This window comes from Diabrotica virgifera, chromosome 7 (assembly GCF_917563875.1).
Source record: "Diabrotica virgifera virgifera chromosome 7, PGI_DIABVI_V3a".
Taxonomy (NCBI): Eukaryota; Metazoa; Arthropoda; class Insecta; order Coleoptera; family Chrysomelidae; genus Diabrotica; species Diabrotica virgifera.
In genome coordinates, this window is record NC_065449.1 from 251,829,297 (window position 1) to 251,851,099 (window position 21,803).

Here is a 21,803-nt window from a genome sequence, read left to right on the forward strand (position 1 = left end):
CAGTTTTTAATTTCGATAAGATTACTTGTTCTGCTGACTGGAAGTGGAACGTCTTTGGGTCTTCTCCGTTCTTCGTGAGGACATCCTCGAGTCGTGCTTGTAGGACTATCTTGAGCCCACTGCTGTCCAGATCCCGTTCCTCGAGCTGTTCACGGAGCTGTTTTACTGTAAGTTCTTGTAGCAACATCTTTGGTCGGCACACACGTACTTTCCAAAATGTCTTTTAACAGTCTTTCCGAATACCGAACAATCAACGCACTTTAACTATTCCCGACGAATAAAGTCCAAAAGTATTTTAAAGTCTTTCCGAATACCGAACAATTAACGCACTCCGGTTATTCCCGACGAATAAAGTTCAAAAGTCTTTCCGAATACCGAACAATTAACGCACTCCGATTATTCCCGACGAATAAAGTTCAAAAGTCTTTTTTTTCACTTTTCATTTATTTACACCCCACACCGTTAACACCACTGTAGCGGTTATTTACTGTAATTACTTCTAATTACAATAAAACTAGCGGTTCGTAATTTATATACGACTTTATTATTTATTTATACAAGTTTACTTTACCAACTTTAGCTTAAGACTAACTCTATTTACAAATATGTCCTATTTATATATGCGATACAGATATTCCAGAAATATCTATATATCTCCAGCTATGTCCATGTGACCGCTTGCACGTCATCGGCGCTGCATCGGCGTATCTCGAAACATCGATAGTGTTCTGTCTGTGCGGAGACGGGAGCTGGTATACGAGGGTAGGTCAATAATTATTTTGTTACAATACTTTAAAATGGCAGTCTTCTTTAAGCGGAAAATCCTATTGTCTATTGCGATTTTCCTTGTTCCAACAGATTGGCCAGATTGCAAATTTCCTAAAACAACCCTTACTCTAGCAATTACTTACTAGCAACCCTTACTCTTCAGTTCTTGGGCTTCGCTTCCTTCCTCTTCCACATTTATGTTCAATAGACCCATGGGTTTCCTTTAGATGTCTTAAGAACTTTCCTATCGTTCCAATATGCAAATTTTTCTCAGGAAATGTATTTACAATTTTTCTTGCACCGTAATTATATTGTTCACGGTAATATTTAATTAATATTCTGTCCTCTTTGCTGAAAAATGGCATTATGGTCAATTTACTTATTTAACAATAAATGTCAAACAAATTTCATGGCAACCTAAGAAGTCATGGCTTACTAAGTAAAATTGACATATGTTTGCGTTTGAGAAATTCTTAAGATATTTAACAAAAATTACTGCTAATATGAGGCAAAAACGATGGAAAAGATGTAATAATAATATCGTATGGCATTTTTGCCGGGGAGATCCTTTCGGATAGTTCCAGCGCCAATTACATCTTTAACCCTGTTTCAAGTAACTAGTGTCGATGTACACTACTTTAACCCTGTTTCAAGTAACTAGTGTCGATGTACACTAGCCCAGGGGGACCGACGGCTTAACGTACTCTCCGAGGCACGGTGAGACGGCTCGTGTCATTATTGGAAATGAAAATGGTTTGTCTTTGGCAGGGATCGAACCCACGTCTACTGGCGTATGAGGCCAGCGTTTATGCCGTTACCCACGGCCGCTCCGTGGAAAAGATGTAATTTAGTGTCAAGAGGGTTTTGTTCAGAGAACATATTATTAGAAAAGTACTTGAATAAGATTTCCTAATTTAAGTAAAAAATGATATTTTGCAAATTCGGGATTTTTTTAAATTATATGGCGAAGGCGTGTTCTGAACATTATTTAAATAAAAAAATGATATTTTGCGAATCCGGTAATTTTTAAAAATTTCGTTTTGGTTGAAGTGTTCTGGATAGTTAACCTACCAAAAGAGCATATCAGTTCAATTTTAGTTAAGACAGTTTTCATTTGCAACGAGTTCAAATGCACCGTTACATACATTTTTTATAAGTCCGACCCTGTACGTTATTTTTGCTTCCAAATTTTCAGTCATGTTGAGGACATGTTAGGCTATTAGCCCTGCAAAAAGAAATTAAATCGCCCAAAAAACAAAAAAATTATTTTCAACTAAAAAATGTACTCCTTTATTTCGGCCCACAGTGTATATACCATCCGAACAGAGAGTTCGACGGAAACGACTAAATTTTTGGTAGCTATAGAAAATGGGTAATAAATATAAGAAAACAACTAGGAAATATAAGAATAAGTAGAAGTAGATGAAAATAAGTAATAAAACAGGATTTAAATTCACTTTAGAGTACACAGTAGTGCGTATAAAAAGAATGTAGAAAAAATAGTATGTATAAAAAGAACGTATAATATGACAATGAATGGATATATTCTTTTGGGCTTTGGGAAGTTACGACAAAATAAGAAAGTAATTAAAGAAGAACTACCAAAAAAAACTGTAAAAAGTATCAAAATGCTAAGAATACCAATATTTGCAGCTGTAAATATATTTTAAATCAATTATGCTGAAATATATAATTAAATTGTAACCTGCCATACTTTTTTGACCCATAACATATGAAATTATAGTTTAATATATAAATATTACTAAAAAAAGTAGTCAAAAAGTACCTAAATAGGTAGATATAGAATTACTGCAAAAATTAAATATAGAAATGAAATATGTGAAAATAGTATTTATTAATGCCTTGTATATGCTTGCCAACAAACGAAAAATTCACAGTTTCAAATCTTTAAAGCGTTGGTGCGCCAGTGAAACGAAATTTTGAGTTGCCTGTCAAATTTTCCCTGGCATTCTCTGTCTCTCTCTAGGACCTCTCTCTTGTATGTTGGTCGCAATCTCGCTTCACTGTTTGAATGGGACGGGGCCATTCCATCCGTATTTCGTTGGTGCAAATGAAAGGAATAAATTCGTTATTTCGTAAAATCCCGAAATAGGTCGATTTTTATTTTTAAATCAAGATATCTTGACATATATGTCATACTAGTGACGTCATCCATCTGGTCGTGATGACTTAATCGATGATTTTTTAAATGGAAATAGGGGTCGTGTGCTAGCTCATTTGAAAGGTTATTCAATTCTCTATTCAGTAATATAAACATTTACATAATTATTTATACAGTGTGTTCAAAATAAATTTTTGAATTAAATTATTTGACAAAAATAGAGGAATGGATGTAATTTATTTAATTCAAAATACATTTTACTGTTACCCGAAAATAGAGAAAAAGGTTTATTTCACCATTAAACATTGCTTATCGATTAAATTCAATGATCAAGCCAGCTCCCGCCAGCCACCTGCCTCTTGGAAGTTTAAACATTAATTTAAGCGTAAAACCATTGTTTATTTGTGAAATAAACATTTTTTTCTGATTCAAGACAGCAGTAAAATGTATTTTGAATTAAATAAATTACATACATTCTTTTTTTTTTGTTAAATAATTTAATTAATTTTTTTTTGTCACCCTTTATAATTAATTATATAAGTGTTTATGTTACTGAATAACCTTTCAAATGAGGTAGCACACGACCCCTATTATTATTTAAAAAAAAATCATCGATTACGTCATCTCATCACACCCAAATGGATGACGTCACTATAGTACGCCATATATGCCAAAATATCATAATTTAAAAATAAAAATCGACCTGTCTCGGAATTTTTTCTTCAAGTCGCCGGTTTACGAAATAACGAATTTATTCCTTTCATTTGCACCACACTGTATATAAAAATATTATTATTTCCTTGTTTGTATTTATGAATATGTTACCCATATTATGATAAATAAAGACGTTTTATTTGTTTTTAATAACTACTTATATTTCTGCAACTACGTTCAGACACATCTTAGTATCTCATTTTAAACACTTACTGACTCACACCGATTATTATCTTCTGAGGCATCGATTTATCAACATTGGCCATTTGCTTCTGGGCACTGTCGTTATTGACCGGTTATTGATGAAAAATCTAATTCTACGTTAAGTTTTTACAACATTGGCCAATAGCTACGGTTATTGTCGTTAATGGCCGGGCATTGTCGTTAATAACCAAGGAAAATGGACATTCACGACAATGCCCGGCCATTAACGTCAATGTCCAATTTACATCATTGACCGTAACATATACATTTCCATCGTGACGCAGGACCGAACGAATATTGTGTCTTCAGACTCTCCTCCGTCTCTCCACTTAGATTTCCCAGTGCGGCGGTTAGATCATCCGCCTCTAATTTCTGTGCATACCAAAATCAGAGAGATCTCACGTAGAGCTCGCTACTTGTGACGTTCCGCCCCTTATAGAATCGATTATTGATGGGAAGATATTATTTAACTATCCAAAATATTATTTAATTATTTTCAGAATTATTTTCTTTCAATGTTTATTCAAATAGAACTTAAACCCATCTCAGAATTTTTAAATGCTTGATGACGTCACATTTAAAACGTGGCAACATTGGTTTCCCCACTTTGACAGCCAATGCTTAGTAGAGGGGTACGAAGGATTCAGCTGTGAACGTGAGCCTTGGATTGCCATTGTTTCTCGAGTGTTCGGTCTGAATCGTAGTGTGCGGGGTCATTAGACTCAATTATTCACCTCTAATTCTCAGTTCCAAATTGATTAAATATTACAATAAAAGTATAGTGAAGTTATCCAGCAGCAGTGGATTTGAAGAATTTTAGAGCATACTATATCCAATGAGTTCTACCCCGGTAAATACACATTTTATTAAGTATTTTATTCAGCCATTTTGGAAGTCCTTGACATTTGCTAACTAAGTTTCACATAGTCTATTTTCATGGTTTTTATGTTTTATTTTCATGGATCAAACTCATCTAGAGATAATTCAATATTCGTTGTTAATTTGTGCTTCCAGTTGGAAAATAGAGCTAATTTAAACTCCATTTTTTATATTCCTTTCAAGTCTACAGAACTCCTATCTTTTGAACGATGATCAAATAAGTATCCATCGCTTAGTCTTACTATATTTTATCCTTGTATAATATATCTATATACCGGTGTATATATTATAATAAAATATTCTTTCACAGTAATTATATTTTGTATTTCAATTGGAAATTACTTGTGTTATTTGACCAAGGTCATCTGATAGCAACCTGATAAAAGGTCAAGCTGTCTAGTCATTCAAGTTTTTGGACTTAATGACCTATTTCTTCTTATTCCCATAGGAATAAAAACACCTCCTCGTATCTCTTGCTTCTTTTTTTTGACATTGGTAGATTGGTAGTAACACCACACTGTGTTTTTTTTAGCACCTACCATGAAATCTTAAAGCCACCCTACAACAACACCAAGGCCAGACCACACAGAGAGAAACAATCAATAGGCGACCAGCCTGGATTATTTCCACATTTTCTTTTTTTTGAGTACCTCCAGCTGCTTTCCAACAGTTTTGAGTACCTTCAGCTGCTTTCTACCAGTCTTCCTCTCCTGTACCTCCAGCAGGACAGCTGCTAGCGAGAGTTAGCACCCTTGGGTGCCCATTACATCAACTTCAAGATTAGGAAAGAGTGGTTTGTTTGGGAACATTTACTGTGCTCTTATTAAAGACAGACTGGTTTTGTGATATTTAGTACATTTTTTTAGTTCAATTGCACACACATTTTTCCTGCTTTATATTTTTTATAGGTTTTTTTTCTTTACAACATAATATTTAATTGATAGCGTTCCCCAACACTCTGCAATCTATAAAGGTATAAATTTCTGAGCTCAGATATTTTCCCTGATAATAGTAGTCGGTACTCTTATCTTGATTATTTTTAGGCTGTGTTCCACTTTTGTATAATTATTTAAACTCATTCCATTATTTTAGTATATGTTTAATTAAATTTTTAAAAATTAACTTCACATATTAGTCAAAATTGTAATTATTAACTTTATTTAACTTGAACTTATTAACTTTACTTAACTTTAACTTATTAACTTTATTTAACTTTAACTTTAATTTATTAAATTCATATGAACTTCTGGATTCTAATCCCTCAGATTAGTTTTTGGTTTCACTTGTTATTATTACTATTATAAACCACGAGTTAGGAAAAGGATCTGTGTATCCACTCGTAGGTTTATTTATTCAATAAGGCTTGTGCCTGTCCCACTCACAGTGAGGTATTTATATGTTATATATAGTATCAGGTAGTATTTAATTAAGGTGTACGTATTATAAACGTACAATTATTATTTGGTGAGGGTTCTACTAACCTAGTTGTAAGTTGTACTTCCTGTATTAGAGGTACCCGTAGTCAGTTTTTCTAACCTTATAAAGAGTATTCTTAGATCATAGTTGTATGATGATTTTGTAATTGACTTTCACTAGTATCACTTTTTCCTGTCATGTTAGAGTTACACACTAGTTACTTGTCCTAACTCAGAGATTGTTAAAAAGATCTAGTAGTTACATTCAATAAATATACATTTATTGTGATTTTTTTTTCTTATTACTCCTTTATTTTTAGTAGTATATTTTTATAATTTAATAATCTTTAATAACTTTTCACATACTTGTACTACAAATTTAACATACTCTATAGCAGCGTAGAATACCTGGAAGAGCGTTAACCTAGTTATCCTTCTTCTGGCGCCCAAAAATTCATTCTATTTTCAGTATATTATTATATTTACTCTATCTATTTTCTGAACATTATCTTCATATCTTCTTTTCGAGCCATCATTGTCACTTCCTTTAATCTATTGTCTGGCCAAAAATAGCCGTGCAAATTGGCCGAATCCTTCCTTGAGTGTCAAGTGGCCCTTCTCATACATATTTAGCTAGCCATTCAAGTTATATCTATCTATTAATGATTTCTCATCTCTAGTCCTGTATCAATTCGATATTCTTTGTCTTGGCATCCTTCCATACAAATACTACTACAAAGTTGTATTTTAGTTACTCCAGCTTCTTCAACGGAGAAGCCACACATTTTTGTCCTTTGGCTACATTAAGTAGATCTTCTTCTTTTTACTACTTCTGTTGGAGTTTACCACTCCCTTTTCATTCACTCCAACAGAAAATCATCAGCTAGTTGTTACATTGGCGCCCAACGTGGGGCTTTATTTTTGGTCTGAGACAGTATTCATTTAGGTCAATTCTTCTCTTTTATCTGAAATCTCTTTGTTATTTCCGTTTGGTATCCTATACACATATTGTTACTTATTTATTTTATTTTTAATTTCTGATACATATCAGGTATTCTTAAACGCTGTTTTGATTTTTGTTTATATTTTGGGACCTCATTATAGTATATGTTTGTGCAGCTTACATTCTGGGTTAGATTTTGAATTTTTATTGGGAACTTATATTTAATATTGCTATTAATAATATAATTCATATAACAATTTTATTTCTTCAGTCAATAGTGGTATAGTTGGAGGTACAACTAAGTGTTGATTATTATCATTATTATTATAGATATATATTTTTTCTAGAGTGGTGGTAAGTTACATATAAATAAAAAAATTTACTTCCAGTATTTAGGTAGTAGGTTTACTTGAGTATACAATATTTATTGGATTATTTATCCATTTATTTGATCTTATATATTTATTTGATCTTATTTATTAGATTATATACTGCATTATATATATATTTTTTTTTGCTGGCTATTTTGATTTTGTTGGTGTGTTGCTGATATTTTCTCGGTTTATATTATATATATTTTGCGTGCAAACTTTCATATTTTCATATTTTTCATATTTCTGTTCTTTGGACTATTTGTCAATAACTTTGCTCTCATCATGTGTGCTTTTAAAGCTGAACATCTTCTGGTGGATGAATTGGATTATGAATTAAAGATTCGGGACATAATGCCAGAGGAGTCGACAACTGTCGATAAAAAACGCAATCTTTTGAGAGGTGCTTTGAAACAAGAAGCTGGCAATAGAAGTTTTCTCCAAATTTCAGCTGTATCCCTTCCTTTTGAGGAACAACAAAAAGGAATCACTGAAACATTGGACAGCTTGTCTAAAAAAATCGAAAAGTTTAGGGGAACTGTAAAGGATACAGAGTATGCGCGATTAACATCTCGTCTAGGCCATATTTCTGCCCGTGTACACTTGCTACACTGTCCTTCTGAAGAACAGGAACCGTTCAAGAGGTCTGTTTCTCTTAAAATATTAACACTAGAGGGTGAACTTGATTCTAGAGTTAACCCCATTGCTACCTCTACTCCTAATGCTTCAGTCAATGTACCTAGCTTTACGTACTCCAAACCTGTTCAAGTACACAAATGGGGTATTTCATTTTCAGGTGAAAAACAGCACACTGATGTGATGTCATTTTTAGAAAGGGTTGAATGTCTTCGAATATCTAGAGGTGTTTCTGAAGAGGATTTGTTTGCTGCTTCTGCTGAGTTGTTCACCGGGACCGCTTTTACATGGTTTATGAATAACAGGGGTAATTTTTCTTGTTGGTCTGATCTGATTAAAAAGTTGAAGTCGGATTTTCTTCCGTATTCATTCCAGGATGATTTATTAGATCAAATTAAGAATCATAAGCAGAAACCTGGGGAATCTGTTACTATGTTTATTAATACTATATTAGGTATGTGTAGTCGTTTAGACACTCCTTTGTCAGATTTAGCTAAAATTAAAATCATCCTTAAATGTCTATTGCCCTTTTATCATCAACAATTAGCTCTTATGGACATTCAGAACATTGATGACCTTACTATAAAATGCAAACGTTTGGAGGAAACGTTATCCTGGTCTTCTCAACCTCCATCCACATCTCGATCCTCTTCTAACTCTTCTTCTCAGCCAACTTCCTTTAGGCAACGTTCTTGGCTAAATAAGGGTCATGAACATAATGTTTCGGTTGTTAGTTCTCTTGTCTGCTGGAATTGTGATCAGCCTGGTCACCCATTTTACAATTGTGGGATTCCTCAAAATCGTATTTTCTGCCATGGTTGTGGCCGAGAGAACACCCTTAAAAGAAACTGTTCTAAGTGTTCGGGAAACGACACGTCGGAGGTCCGTCCCCTGAACGTTTCTCCGTCCAACATCCAATCAGGGAATCAAACCCCATCGTCAAACGAAACTGCTGGACCAAGCACATCCAGCAACCCAAACCCATCTTCACGAAAAGGGAAAGGGGTGTCGTTCAAGAAAGCAGCACACACCACAAAACAAAATTAAACCAGAAATTTATTTCTATAGATAATACGTTAGATTCGCTTGATTCAAATGATCACAGATGGTCATGTACAAACGCTTCTTTGATTGGTAGTGTTCAACGTAACAATAATAATTGTGATAGTAATGTGGTTCCATTATCTATATTAGATTCTAGTTTTGTTAATGATGATGATACGTCTGGGTTAGTTCCATATAACGGTTGTAGACAACCAAATACTTTAGATCTAGATATTAATTCGTTATTAGTTAGGAAACAAAATGATAATAGGCCATATCTTCCTATTCAAATTTTAGGACAATCGTGTTTAGCTTTGTTAGATAGTGGCTCTAATATTTCATTGATAGGGGCACATTCGTTAAATTTATTGAAAAATTCTAGTATTCCCATTATGCCCATTTCATCTTTGCAAGTATCTACTGCAGATGGTACAGTTCAGTCCATTACGGGCAAACTCCAAATTAAAATCACAGTGGCAGATTTATGTAGGGAAATTACATTTTATGTTATTCCTTCCGTGCAGAATTCTATAATTTTAGGTATGGACTTTTTCAATGCTTTCAATAGTACCTTAAGTTGTTCTGATTTTTCTTTTTCCATATCTGAATTTAATTTATCTACCCTTAGTGCTATTCACGATTTTGCTAGTTTATCAAGCTCTGAACAAAGGCAATTAGAGAGTATGATCTCTAAATTTACTACTCTTTCTTCAAAAGACAAACTAGGTCGTACGTCGTTAATCTCTCACACTATCGAAGTGGGAAATCCCACTCCTTTCAGATTATATCAGTACCCCATACCTCAAGCCTGGCAGGCAGATTTAGAAAAGGAAGTAGATTCGATGCTTGCTTTAAATATCATAGAACCTTCAACATCGTCCTACTGTTCTCCGCTCTGGTTAACGAAGAAGAAGGATGGATCCTTCAGGATCTGCTTTGACGGTCGAAAACTAAACAGTATCACAACTAACAGGGATGCTTATCCTATCCCCAGAATAGATGTGATTTTGAGCAAACTTCAGAATGCCAAATACATCTCTTCTATTGATTTGTCTAAGGCCTTCCTACAGATCCCACTGAGTGAAGAGAGCAAGAAGTATACTGCTTTTGCTGTCAGTGGTAAAGGATTATTCCAGTTTGTCACCATGCCTTTCGGTCTTGTTTCTGCTCCTCAGACAATGTGTCGTCTGATGGATTTAGTCATTGGTCCACCGTTAGAGCCCTATGTTTTCTATTATTTAGACGATATTTTGGTTGTCACTCCTGATTTTTCCCTTCATATGGAAATTTTAGATAAGTTATTTTTACGTCTTAAGGAAGCTAATCTAACGGTCAATCTGGATAAATGTCAGTTTTGTCGCCCTAGTCTTAAGTTCTTGGGTTATGTTGTGGATAACCAGGGGCTGAGGACTGATCCTGAGAAAATAGTTGCTATCAAAAATTTTCCTATACCAAAGACCACCACCCAAGTCCGTAGGATATTGGGAATGTGTGGCTATTATCGGCGATTTGTACCGTCCTACTCTACTTTGTTGTCACCTCTTACTGATCTTTTGAAGAACAGGAAAAAGGGACAGACCATTACTTGGACTCCTGAGGCTGACGAAGCTTTTAGGCGCGTTAAAGATGCTTTAACGAGCGCTCCGGTTATGATGTCACCTAATTTTGATGAGCATTTTTATCTAATGACAGATTGCTCTAATACAGCTTCTGGAGGCGTATTATTTCAGTTGAAAGATGGCTCCGAACACCCCATAGCGTACACTAGTAAGAAGTTGAACAAGGCCCAGAAAAACTATTCAACTACGGAGAAAGAACTCTTAGCTATCATCCATGGGTTAGAAGCTTTTCGTTATTATCTGGAAGGTCGTAATTTCACTATAATTACTGATCATAGTTCCTTAGTATGGCTTCATAGTATGAAAAACCCTTCACAGAGGCTTTCTCGATGGATATGCAAACTGGCTGCCTATTCATATAAGATTGTCCATAGAAAGGCAAACGGGGTAGTGGTCGCAGATGCTCTTTCACGTGTCCATGATATTAATGTCCTAGATCTGTCCTCTTTAAGTCCTGATATGTGGTATCAGAATATGATTGATAGGGTCACTCAAGACCCACAAAAATATCCTGATTTTAAGGTAGAGAATAATATTCTGTACAAACACATCTTAAGTCCGATAGAGTCCTTATCCAATATGTCGGAGTGGAAAATAGTTGTACCTACGCCAAATAGGGAAAATATTCTGCATATGTTTCATGATGAAGTTACGGCGGGTCATTTTGGTTTTTATAAGACTTATCACCGTATTGCCGAATTATATTATTGGCCTGGTATGCGGAAGTCTATAAAAAGGTACATTTCTAAATGCATGGTTTGTGCTACTTGTAAACCAAGTAACCTACCACAGGCTGGACTTATGGGTTCCTTCAGGAACATAAATTTTCCTTGGCAGATGATCTCAATGGATCTCATTGGACCTTATCCTCGGAGTTACAAGGGTAATACCTATTGCCTGGTAGTTGTGGATTATTTCACTAAATTTCCTTTAGTTTGTCCCCTTCGCCAGGCCACAACTCCAGCAATTTTAAAATATTTGGAGGAACAAGTCTTTTTGGTGTATGGTGTTCCTCAAATTGTGTCATGTGACAACGGTCCTCAGTTTGTATCGAAGGCCTTTAAAGATCTTCTAGCTAAATATAAGGTTCAAAAGACCTTTTATAATGCTGCCTACCATCCACAAGCAAATCATACTGAGAGAGTAAATCGCAGTATTGTCACAGCTCTAAGGTCCTATACTTACCCTGATCACAGAGCTTGGGATCAATATATTCATTCCATAGCTCAAGCCATAAGGACTTCTGTCCATGAAGTTACCCAGTGCTCTCCAGCATATTTGAATTTTGGTAGGAATGTGGCTTTATCAGGTGATTATTTTGGTGTAATTTCAGACAATTCCGAAAATCTTCCTCAAATATCTGAGAAACTTCATCGCTTAGATGATCTCCAGACGTTACCTCATATTTTCGCAGACATTAGGAAGAAGTTAAAAACTTCTTACCTAAGGAACCAGCAGCACTATAATTTGAGGAAACGAGATCTGCGATTCTTTGTTGGTGATCGAGTCTTAAAGCGCAATTTTGTCAAATCCAATAAGGGTGATGCCATTTCTGCAAAGTTTTGCCAGAAATATGTCCCATGTACTGTCTCAAGGGTAATATCTCCTTTGATTTATGAATTAAAGGACAATTCGACTAATAAGCGAATTGGTCAATTTCATGTAAAGGATTTACTGCCTGACAACACCATGGACGATGTGGATTCTTCAACTTCATCGGAAGAAGATTAGCTTAACAGGGTTGTTTAAGCTAATATCTTCCTGTGTTTGCCTTTAATTAGTTTTATTATGGTATAGTATTTTAGTTTAAATTGTTAATCACCAGATAATGCCTGACCATAGCAATTTTTATCCTTCGGCATGGCTTGATGATTTCTCACGTATTAGTTATTAGGTACCGAATTCTTGTGTAATACCGCTTGTATGAGTTTATTATTATTTTTTTGTATTATAGATTGCATTTGAGTCATTATCGACAAATATTCTCAAATACTAATCCAGCCAGTAGTATTACCAAGTTAATAACCTCCACTTGTACTCTTAGTTTTGTACTCAACCTCTCAGAATAAAAGGGCTGTTGATTATTATATATTAAGATATTTGGATGTGTGGGCTCATACAAGTATTCTTGCTTAATATAGATGGAGCTATGTTACACTACCATATCTTAGATTATGTGTTATATCTTGGATATTTGATTACATACCTATTATTTTTTTTTATTGTTTTTATATCATGTCATTGGATTTGCCATATTGGAAAAAAGTTGTGGTTGTTAATTTGTTATTGGGTTACTTTATTGATATTTGTCACAGGTACCTTAAATACTTTATATTAATTCGGATTCTTACTTCCTCCACAGGATGATTCTGGAATGAATTTGGAATTTTGATTTATAAATGAATTCTTGAGTCCTTCATATTTCTTCTTATGAACTAGTCTGTTAATGCTCAAAGTTGGTGAATACGTGGGTTCGAAGTTCAGCAACTGATCACTGCTATCCGATTTCGTAATCCATGTCTTTCTTGTCAGAGTAGGCAGATGTTTATCCATGATAATATTTCTGGTTGGGAAATGGTGTACAACACTTCCTAACCATTCTTGTGCAATTGTTCCAAATATTCCAGGCACATTTTCACACGATAATAGGGAAGTCTAGTTTGCTTATTTTATGTCTCTTAGTTCATAGTATATAGATGCTTGACTTTCCATAGACGTAGAGTCGTAATGTTAGTGATTAACCCACTGGGACAAATTATTGATTTTCTTTTTAGTAGATTCCCTCTTCTTTCCTTAGGCATTAATTGTTGCTTAGATTCAGGAATATCTCCTGGATAATCCTATGTATGTTCACATGAATATACAGTCTTATGAAAGATTGGGAGCTCGTTCCCGTCATATTTTGTATTTACCATGGAGTCATAGAACTTATAAGTTCATCCTTTATTTTTACTATTTAGTTTCGATAGGCTCATATTACCGGATGAGGGTAGATCTAGAGCTAATTTAGTTAGTTATTTAGTATTAGTGAGAATTGGTCCATAAATCTTCCTGATCGTTCTTCTTTGGATATGCTCCTATAAATCTGGTGTCCATTGCTAGTCCGATTTTGGATTAAGTGTCCGATTCTTCACTTATTTTGTTTATTTGGTTGTATAGGTTCGTATTACCGGATGTGGGTGTACGTAGACCTAATTTATTTATATGATTTAGTATGGATGTGAATTGGTCCATAAATCTTCCTGGTCGTTCTTCATTGGATATGCTTTTGTGAATCTGTTGTCCATTGATAGTCTGACTTTGGATTGAGTGTCTGATTCCACATTTATTTTGGTTAATGTGTTTGCATTCCTTTGGTATGTTCACTATTTATATTAGTTGGTATTGGTGAAAATTATTCTATAAATATTCCTAGTTGTTCTTCTCTGGATATGCTATTACGAATCTGGTGTCCATTGCTAGTCCAATTTAGGATTGAGTGTTTGATTCTTCACTTATTATAGTTATTGATTTCATTGGTGACTTTAGTATATGTACTTGCGTTATGGTATGAATTGGCTCTCACCTTTGCCTGGTTGTTCGTCCTTGGATATACTCCTTATAAATCTGATGTCCATGGATAGTTCAACTTTGGATTTACTGCCAATTCGACACTTATTTGTCATTATAAATTATGTCTCATCTTTAGCACTTTTACTAGGACTTCGGGTCATATTTTGCAATTTCCGTTATTTGCTGCAGTGACCATCCTACTTTCCCTTGATTATTAGTGGTGATTATTTGTAATCTTGCGAATCAACGGGGAATGATACACTAAGCACTACTACTCTAGTTTAATATTTTGAAAAAAAAAAAAAAAAAATTTTTTTTAAATAAAATTTTTTTTCTGGTGGTTGAAAGGGAATGTGACGTTCCGCCCCTTATAGAATCGATTATTGATGGGAAGATATTATTTAACTATCCAAAATATTATTTAATTATTTTCAGAATTATTTTCTTTCAATGTTTATTCAAATAGAACTTAAACCCATCTCAGAATTTTTAAATGCTTGATGACGTCACATTTAAAACGTGGCAACATTGGTTTCCCCACTTTGACAGCCAATGCTTAGTAGAGGGGTACGAAGGATTCAGCTGTGAACGTGAGCCTTGGATTGCCATTGTTTCTCGAGTGTTCGGTCTGAATCGTAGTGTGCGGGGTCATTAGACTCAATTATTCACCTCTAATTCTCAGTTCCAAATTGATTAAATATTACAATAAAAGTATAGTGAAGTTATCCAGCAGCAGTGGATTTGAAGAATTTTAGAGCATACTATATCCAATGAGTTCTACCCCGGTAAATACACATTTTATTAAGTATTTTATTCAGCCATTTTGGAAGTCCTTGACATTTGCTAACTAAGTTTCACATAGTCTATTTTCATGGTTTTTATGTTTTATTTTCATGGATCAAACTCATCTAGAGATAATTCAATATTCGTTGTTAATTTGTGCTTCCAGTTGGAAAATAGAGCTAATTTAAACTCCATTTTTTATATTCCTTTCAAGTCTACAGAACTCCTATCTTTTGAACGATGATCAAATAAGTATCCATCGCTTAGTCTTACTATATTTTATCCTTGTATAATATATCTATATACCGGTGTATATATTATAATAAAATATTCTTTCACAGTAATTATATTTTGTATTTCAATTGGAAATTACTTGTGTTATTTGACCAAGGTCATCTGATAGCAACCTGATAAAAGGTCAAGCTGTCTAGTCATTCAAGTTTTTGGACTTAATGACCTATTTCTTCTTATTCCCATAGGAATAAAAACACCTCCTCGTATCTCTTGCTTCTTTTTTTTGACATTGGTAGATTGGTAGTAACACCACACTGTGTTTTTTTTAGCACCTACCATGAAATCTTAAAGCCACCCTACAACAACACCAAGGCCAGACCACACAGAGAGAAACAATCAATAGGCGACCAGCCTGGATTATTTCCACATTTTCTTTTTTTTGAGTACCTCCAGCTGCTTTCCAACAGTTTTGAGTACCTTCAGCTGCTTTCTACCAGTCTTCCTCTCCTGTACCTCCAGCAGGACAGCTGCTAGCGAGAGTTAGCACCCTTGGGTGCCCATTACATCAACTTCAAGATTAGGAAAGAGTGGTTTGTTTGGGAACATTTACTGTGCTCTTATTAAAGACAGACTGGTTTTGTGATATTTAGTACATTTTTTTAGTTCAATTGCACACACATTTTTCCTGCTTTATATTTTTTATAGGTTTTTTTTCTTTACAACATAATATTTAATTGATAGCGTTCCCCAACACTCTGCAATCTATAAAGGTATAAATTTCTGAGCTCAGATATTTTCCCTGATAATAGTAGTCGGTACTCTTATCTTGATTATTTTTAGGCTGTGTTCCACTTTTGTATAATTATTTAAACTCATTCCATTATTTTAGTATATGTTTAATTAAATTTTTAAAAATTAACTTCACATATTAGTCAAAATTGTAATTATTAACTTTATTTAACTTGAACTTATTAACTTTACTTAACTTTAACTTATTAACTTTATTTAACTTTAACTTTAATTTATTAAATTCATATGAACTTCTGGATTCTAATCCCTCAGATTAGTTTTTGGTTTCACTTGTTATTATTACTATTATAAACCACGAGTTAGGAAAAGGATCTGTGTATCCACTCGTAGGTTTATTTATTCAATAAGGCTTGTGCCTGTCCCACTCACAGTGAGGTATTTATATGTTATATATAGTATCAGGTAGTATTTAATTAAGGTGTACGTATTATAAACGTACAATTATTATTTGGTGAGGGTTCTACTAACCTAGTTGTAAGTTGTACTTCCTGTATTAGAGGTACCCGTAGTCAGTTTTTCTAACCTTATAAAGAGTATTCTTAGATCATAGTTGTATGATGATTTTGTAATTGACTTTCACTAGTATCACTTTTTCCTGTCATGTTAGAGTTACACACTAGTTACTTGTCCTAACTCAGAGATTGTTAAAAAGATCTAGTAGTTACATTCAATAAATATACATTTATTGTGATTTTTTTTTCTTATTACTCCTTTATTTTTAGTAGTATATTTTTATAATTTAATAATCTTTAATAACTTTTCACATACTTGTACTACAAATTTAACATACTCTATAGCAGCGTAGAATACCTGGAAGAGCGTTAACCTAGTTATCCTTCTTCTGGCGCCCAAAAATTCATTCTATTTTCAGTATATTATTATATTTACTCTATCTATTTTCTGAACATTATCTTCATATCTTCTTTTCGAGCCATCATTGTCACTTCCTTTAATCTATTGTCTGGCCAAAAATAGCCGTGCAAATTGGCCGAATCCTTCCTTGAGTGTCAAGTGGCCCTTCTCATACATATTTAGCTAGCCATTCAAGTTATATCTATCTATTAATGATTTCTCATCTCTAGTCCTGTATCAATTCGATATTCTTTGTCTTGGCATCCTTCCATACAAATACTACTACAAAGTTGTATTTTAGTTACTCCAGCTTCTTCAACGGAGAAGCCACACATTTTTGTCCTTTGGCTACATTAAGTAGATCTTCTTCTTTTTACTACTTCTGTTGGAGTTTACCACTCCCTTTTCATTCACTCCAACAGAAAATCATCAGCTAGTTGTTACATTGGCGCCCAACGTGGGGCTTTATTTTTGGTCTGAGACAGTATTCATTTAGGTCAATTCTTCTCTTTTATCTGAAATCTCTTTGTTATTTCCGTTTGGTATCCTATACACATATTGTTACTTATTTATTTTATTTTTAATTTCTGATACATATCAGGTATTCTTAAACGCTGTTTTGATTTTTGTTTATATTTTGGGACCTCATTATAGTATATGTTTGTGCAGCTTACATTCTGGGTTAGATTTTGAATTTTTATTGGGAACTTATATTTAATATTGCTATTAATAATATAATTCATATAACAATTTTATTTCTTCAGTCAATAGTGGTATAGTTGGAGGTACAACTAAGTGTTGATTATTATCATTATTATTATAGATATATATTTTTTCTAGAGTGGTGGTAAGTTACATATAAATAAAAAAATTTACTTCCAGTATTTAGGTAGTAGGTTTACTTGAGTATACAATATTTATTGGATTATTTATCCATTTATTTGATCTTATATATTTATTTGATCTTATTTATTAGATTATATACTGCATTATATATATATTTTTTTTTGCTGGCTATTTTGATTTTGTTGGTGTGTTGCTGATATTTTCTCGGTTTATATTATATATATTTTGCGTGCAAACTTTCATATTTTCATATTTTTCATATTTCTGTTCTTTGGACTATTTGTCAATAACTTTGCTCTCATCATGTGTGCTTTTAAAGCTGAACATCTTCTGGTGGATGAATTGGATTATGAATTAAAGATTCGGGACATAATGCCAGAGGAGTCGACAACTGTCGATAAAAAACGCAATCTTTTGAGAGGTGCTTTGAAACAAGAAGCTGGCAATAGAAGTTTTCTCCAAATTTCAGCTGTATCCCTTCCTTTTGAGGAACAACAAAAAGGAATCACTGAAACATTGGACAGCTTGTCTAAAAAAATCGAAAAGTTTAGGGGAACTGTAAAGGATACAGAGTATGCGCGATTAACATCTCGTCTAGGCCATATTTCTGCCCGTGTACACTTGCTACACTGTCCTTCTGAAGAACAGGAACCGTTCAAGAGGTCTGTTTCTCTTAAAATATTAACACTAGAGGGTGAACTTGATTCTAGAGTTAACCCCATTGCTACCTCTACTCCTAATGCTTCAGTCAATGTACCTAGCTTTACGTACTCCAAACCTGTTCAAGTACACAAATGGGGTATTTCATTTTCAGGTGAAAAACAGCACACTGATGTGATGTCATTTTTAGAAAGGGTTGAATGTCTTCGAATATCTAGAGGTGTTTCTGAAGAGGATTTGTTTGCTGCTTCTGCTGAGTTGTTCACCGGGACCGCTTTTACATGGTTTATGAATAACAGGGGTAATTTTTCTTGTTGGTCTGATCTGATTAAAAAGTTGAAGTCGGATTTTCTTCCGTATTCATTCCAGGATGATTTATTAGATCAAATTAAGAATCATAAGCAGAAACCTGGGGAATCTGTTACTATGTTTATTAATACTATATTAGGTATGTGTAGTCGTTTAGACACTCCTTTGTCAGATTTAGCTAAAATTAAAATCATCCTTAAATGTCTATTGCCCTTTTATCATCAACAATTAGCTCTTATGGACATTCAGAACATTGATGACCTTACTATAAAATGCAAACGTTTGGAGGAAACGTTATCCTGGTCTTCTCAACCTCCATCCACATCTCGATCCTCTTCTAACTCTTCTTCTCAGCCAACTTCCTTTAGGCAACGTTCTTGGCTAAATAAGGGTCATGAACATAATGTTTCGGTTGTTAGTTCTCTTGTCTGCTGGAATTGTGATCAGCCTGGTCACCCATTTTACAATTGTGGGATTCCTCAAAATCGTATTTTCTGCCATGGTTGTGGCCGAGAGAACACCCTTAAAAGAAACTGTTCTAAGTGTTCGGGAAACGACACGTCGGAGGTCCGTCCCCTGAACGTTTCTCCGTCCAACATCCAATCAGGGAATCAAACCCCATCGTCAAACGAAACTGCTGGACCAAGCACATCCAGCAACCCAAACCCATCTTCACGAAAAGGGAAAGGGGTGTCGTTCAAGAAAGCAGCACACACCACAAAACAAAATTAAACCAGAAATTTATTTCTATAGATAATACGTTAGATTCGCTTGATTCAAATGATCACAGATGGTCATGTACAAACGCTTCTTTGATTGGTAGTGTTCAACGTAACAATAATAATTGTGATAGTAATGTGGTTCCATTATCTATATTAGATTCTAGTTTTGTTAATGATGATGATACGTCTGGGTTAGTTCCATATAACGGTTGTAGACAACCAAATACTTTAGATCTAGATATTAATTCGTTATTAGTTAGGAAACAAAATGATAATAGGCCATATCTTCCTATTCAAATTTTAGGACAATCGTGTTTAGCTTTGTTAGATAGTGGCTCTAATATTTCATTGATAGGGGCACATTCGTTAAATTTATTGAAAAATTCTAGTATTCCCATTATGCCCATTTCATCTTTGCAAGTATCTACTGCAGATGGTACAGTTCAGTCCATTACGGGCAAACTCCAAATTAAAATCACAGTGGCAGATTTATGTAGGGAAATTACATTTTATGTTATTCCTTCCGTGCAGAATTCTATAATTTTAGGTATGGACTTTTTCAATGCTTTCAATAGTACCTTAAGTTGTTCTGATTTTTCTTTTTCCATATCTGAATTTAATTTATCTACCCTTAGTGCTATTCACGATTTTGCTAGTTTATCAAGCTCTGAACAAAGGCAATTAGAGAGTATGATCTCTAAATTTACTACTCTTTCTTCAAAAGACAAACTAGGTCGTACGTCGTTAATCTCTCACACTATCGAAGTGGGAAATCCCACTCCTTTCAGATTATATCAGTACCCCATACCTCAAGCCTGGCAGGCAGATTTAGAAAAGGAAGTAGATTCGATGCTTGCTTTAAATATCATAGAACCTTCAACATCGTCCTACTGTTCTCCGCTCTGGTTAACGAAGAAGAAGGATGGATCCTTCAGGATCTGCTTTGACGGTCGAAAACTAAACAGTATCACAACTAACAGGGATGCTTATCCTATCCCCAGAATAGATGTGATTTTGAGCAAACTTCAGAATGCCAAATACATCTCTTCTATTGATTTGTCTAAGGCCTTCCTACAGATCCCACTGAGTGAAGAGAGCAAGAAGTATACTGCTTTTGCTGTCAGTGGTAAAGGATTATTCCAGTTTGTCACCATGCCTTTCGGTCTTGTTTCTGCTCCTCAGACAATGTGTCGTCTGATGGATTTAGTCATTGGTCCACCGTTAGAGCCCTATGTTTTCTATTATTTAGACGATATTTTGGTTGTCACTCCTGATTTTTCCCTTCATATGGAAATTTTAGATAAGTTATTTTTACGTCTTAAGGAAGCTAATCTAACGGTCAATCTGGATAAATGTCAGTTTTGTCGCCCTAGTCTTAAGTTCTTGGGTTATGTTGTGGATAACCAGGGGCTGAGGACTGATCCTGAGAAAATAGTTGCTATCAAAAATTTTCCTATACCAAAGACCACCACCCAAGTCCGTAGGATATTGGGAATGTGTGGCTATTATCGGCGATTTGTACCGTCCTACTCTACTTTGTTGTCACCTCTTACTGATCTTTTGAAGAACAGGAAAAAGGGACAGACCATTACTTGGACTCCTGAGGCTGACGAAGCTTTTAGGCGCGTTAAAGATGCTTTAACGAGCGCTCCGGTTATGATGTCACCTAATTTTGATGAGCATTTTTATCTAATGACAGATTGCTCTAATACAGCTTCTGGAGGCGTATTATTTCAGTTGAAAGATGGCTCCGAACACCCCATAGCGTACACTAGTAAGAAGTTGAACAAGGCCCAGAAAAACTATTCAACTACGGAGAAAGAACTCTTAGCTATCATCCATGGGTTAGAAGCTTTTCGTTATTATCTGGAAGGTCGTAATTTCACTATAATTACTGATCATAGTTCCTTAGTATGGCTTCATAGTATGAAAAACCCTTCACAGAGGCTTTCTCGATGGATATGCAAACTGGCTGCCTATTCATATAAGATTGTCCATAGAAAGGCAAACGGGGTAGTGGTCGCAGATGCTCTTTCACGTGTCCATGATATTAATGTCCTAGATCTGTCCTCTTTAAGTCCTGATATGTGGTATCAGAATATGATTGATAGGGTCACTCAAGACCCACAAAAATATCCTGATTTTAAGGTAGAGAATAATATTCTGTACAAACACATCTTAAGTCCGATAGAGTCCTTATCCAATATGTCGGAGTGGAAAATAGTTGTACCTACGCCAAATAGGGAAAATATTCTGCATATGTTTCATGATGAAGTTACGGCGGGTCATTTTGGTTTTTATAAGACTTATCACCGTATTG

The 21,803-nt window shown here is 34.6% G+C and overlaps 2 protein-coding genes across 4 annotated transcripts in view; both read left to right on the forward strand.

Moving 5' to 3' along the window:
* Positions 1 to 21,803, forward strand: part of LOC126888405 (neurobeachin) — a 2,163,879-nt gene that overhangs the window by 1,523,844 nt on the left and 618,232 nt on the right. The window lies entirely within an intron of this gene.
* Positions 4,234 to 19,879, forward strand: LOC126888416 (uncharacterized). Of its 2 annotated transcripts, none has more exons than XM_050656667.1 (2): positions 4,234 to 4,658; positions 15,614 to 19,879. In XM_050656667.1, the coding sequence occupies exon 2, from the start codon at positions 18,096 to 18,098 to the stop codon at positions 19,491 to 19,493; it is 1,398 nt and encodes a 465-aa protein (XP_050512624.1). In that variant the 5' UTR covers positions 4,234 to 4,658; positions 15,614 to 18,095; the 3' UTR covers positions 19,494 to 19,879. The 2 variants fall into 2 exon arrangements, with proteins under 2 accessions (XP_050512624.1, XP_050512623.1); XM_050656666.1 differs by lacking the exon at positions 15,614 to 19,879 and adding an exon at positions 5,220 to 9,485.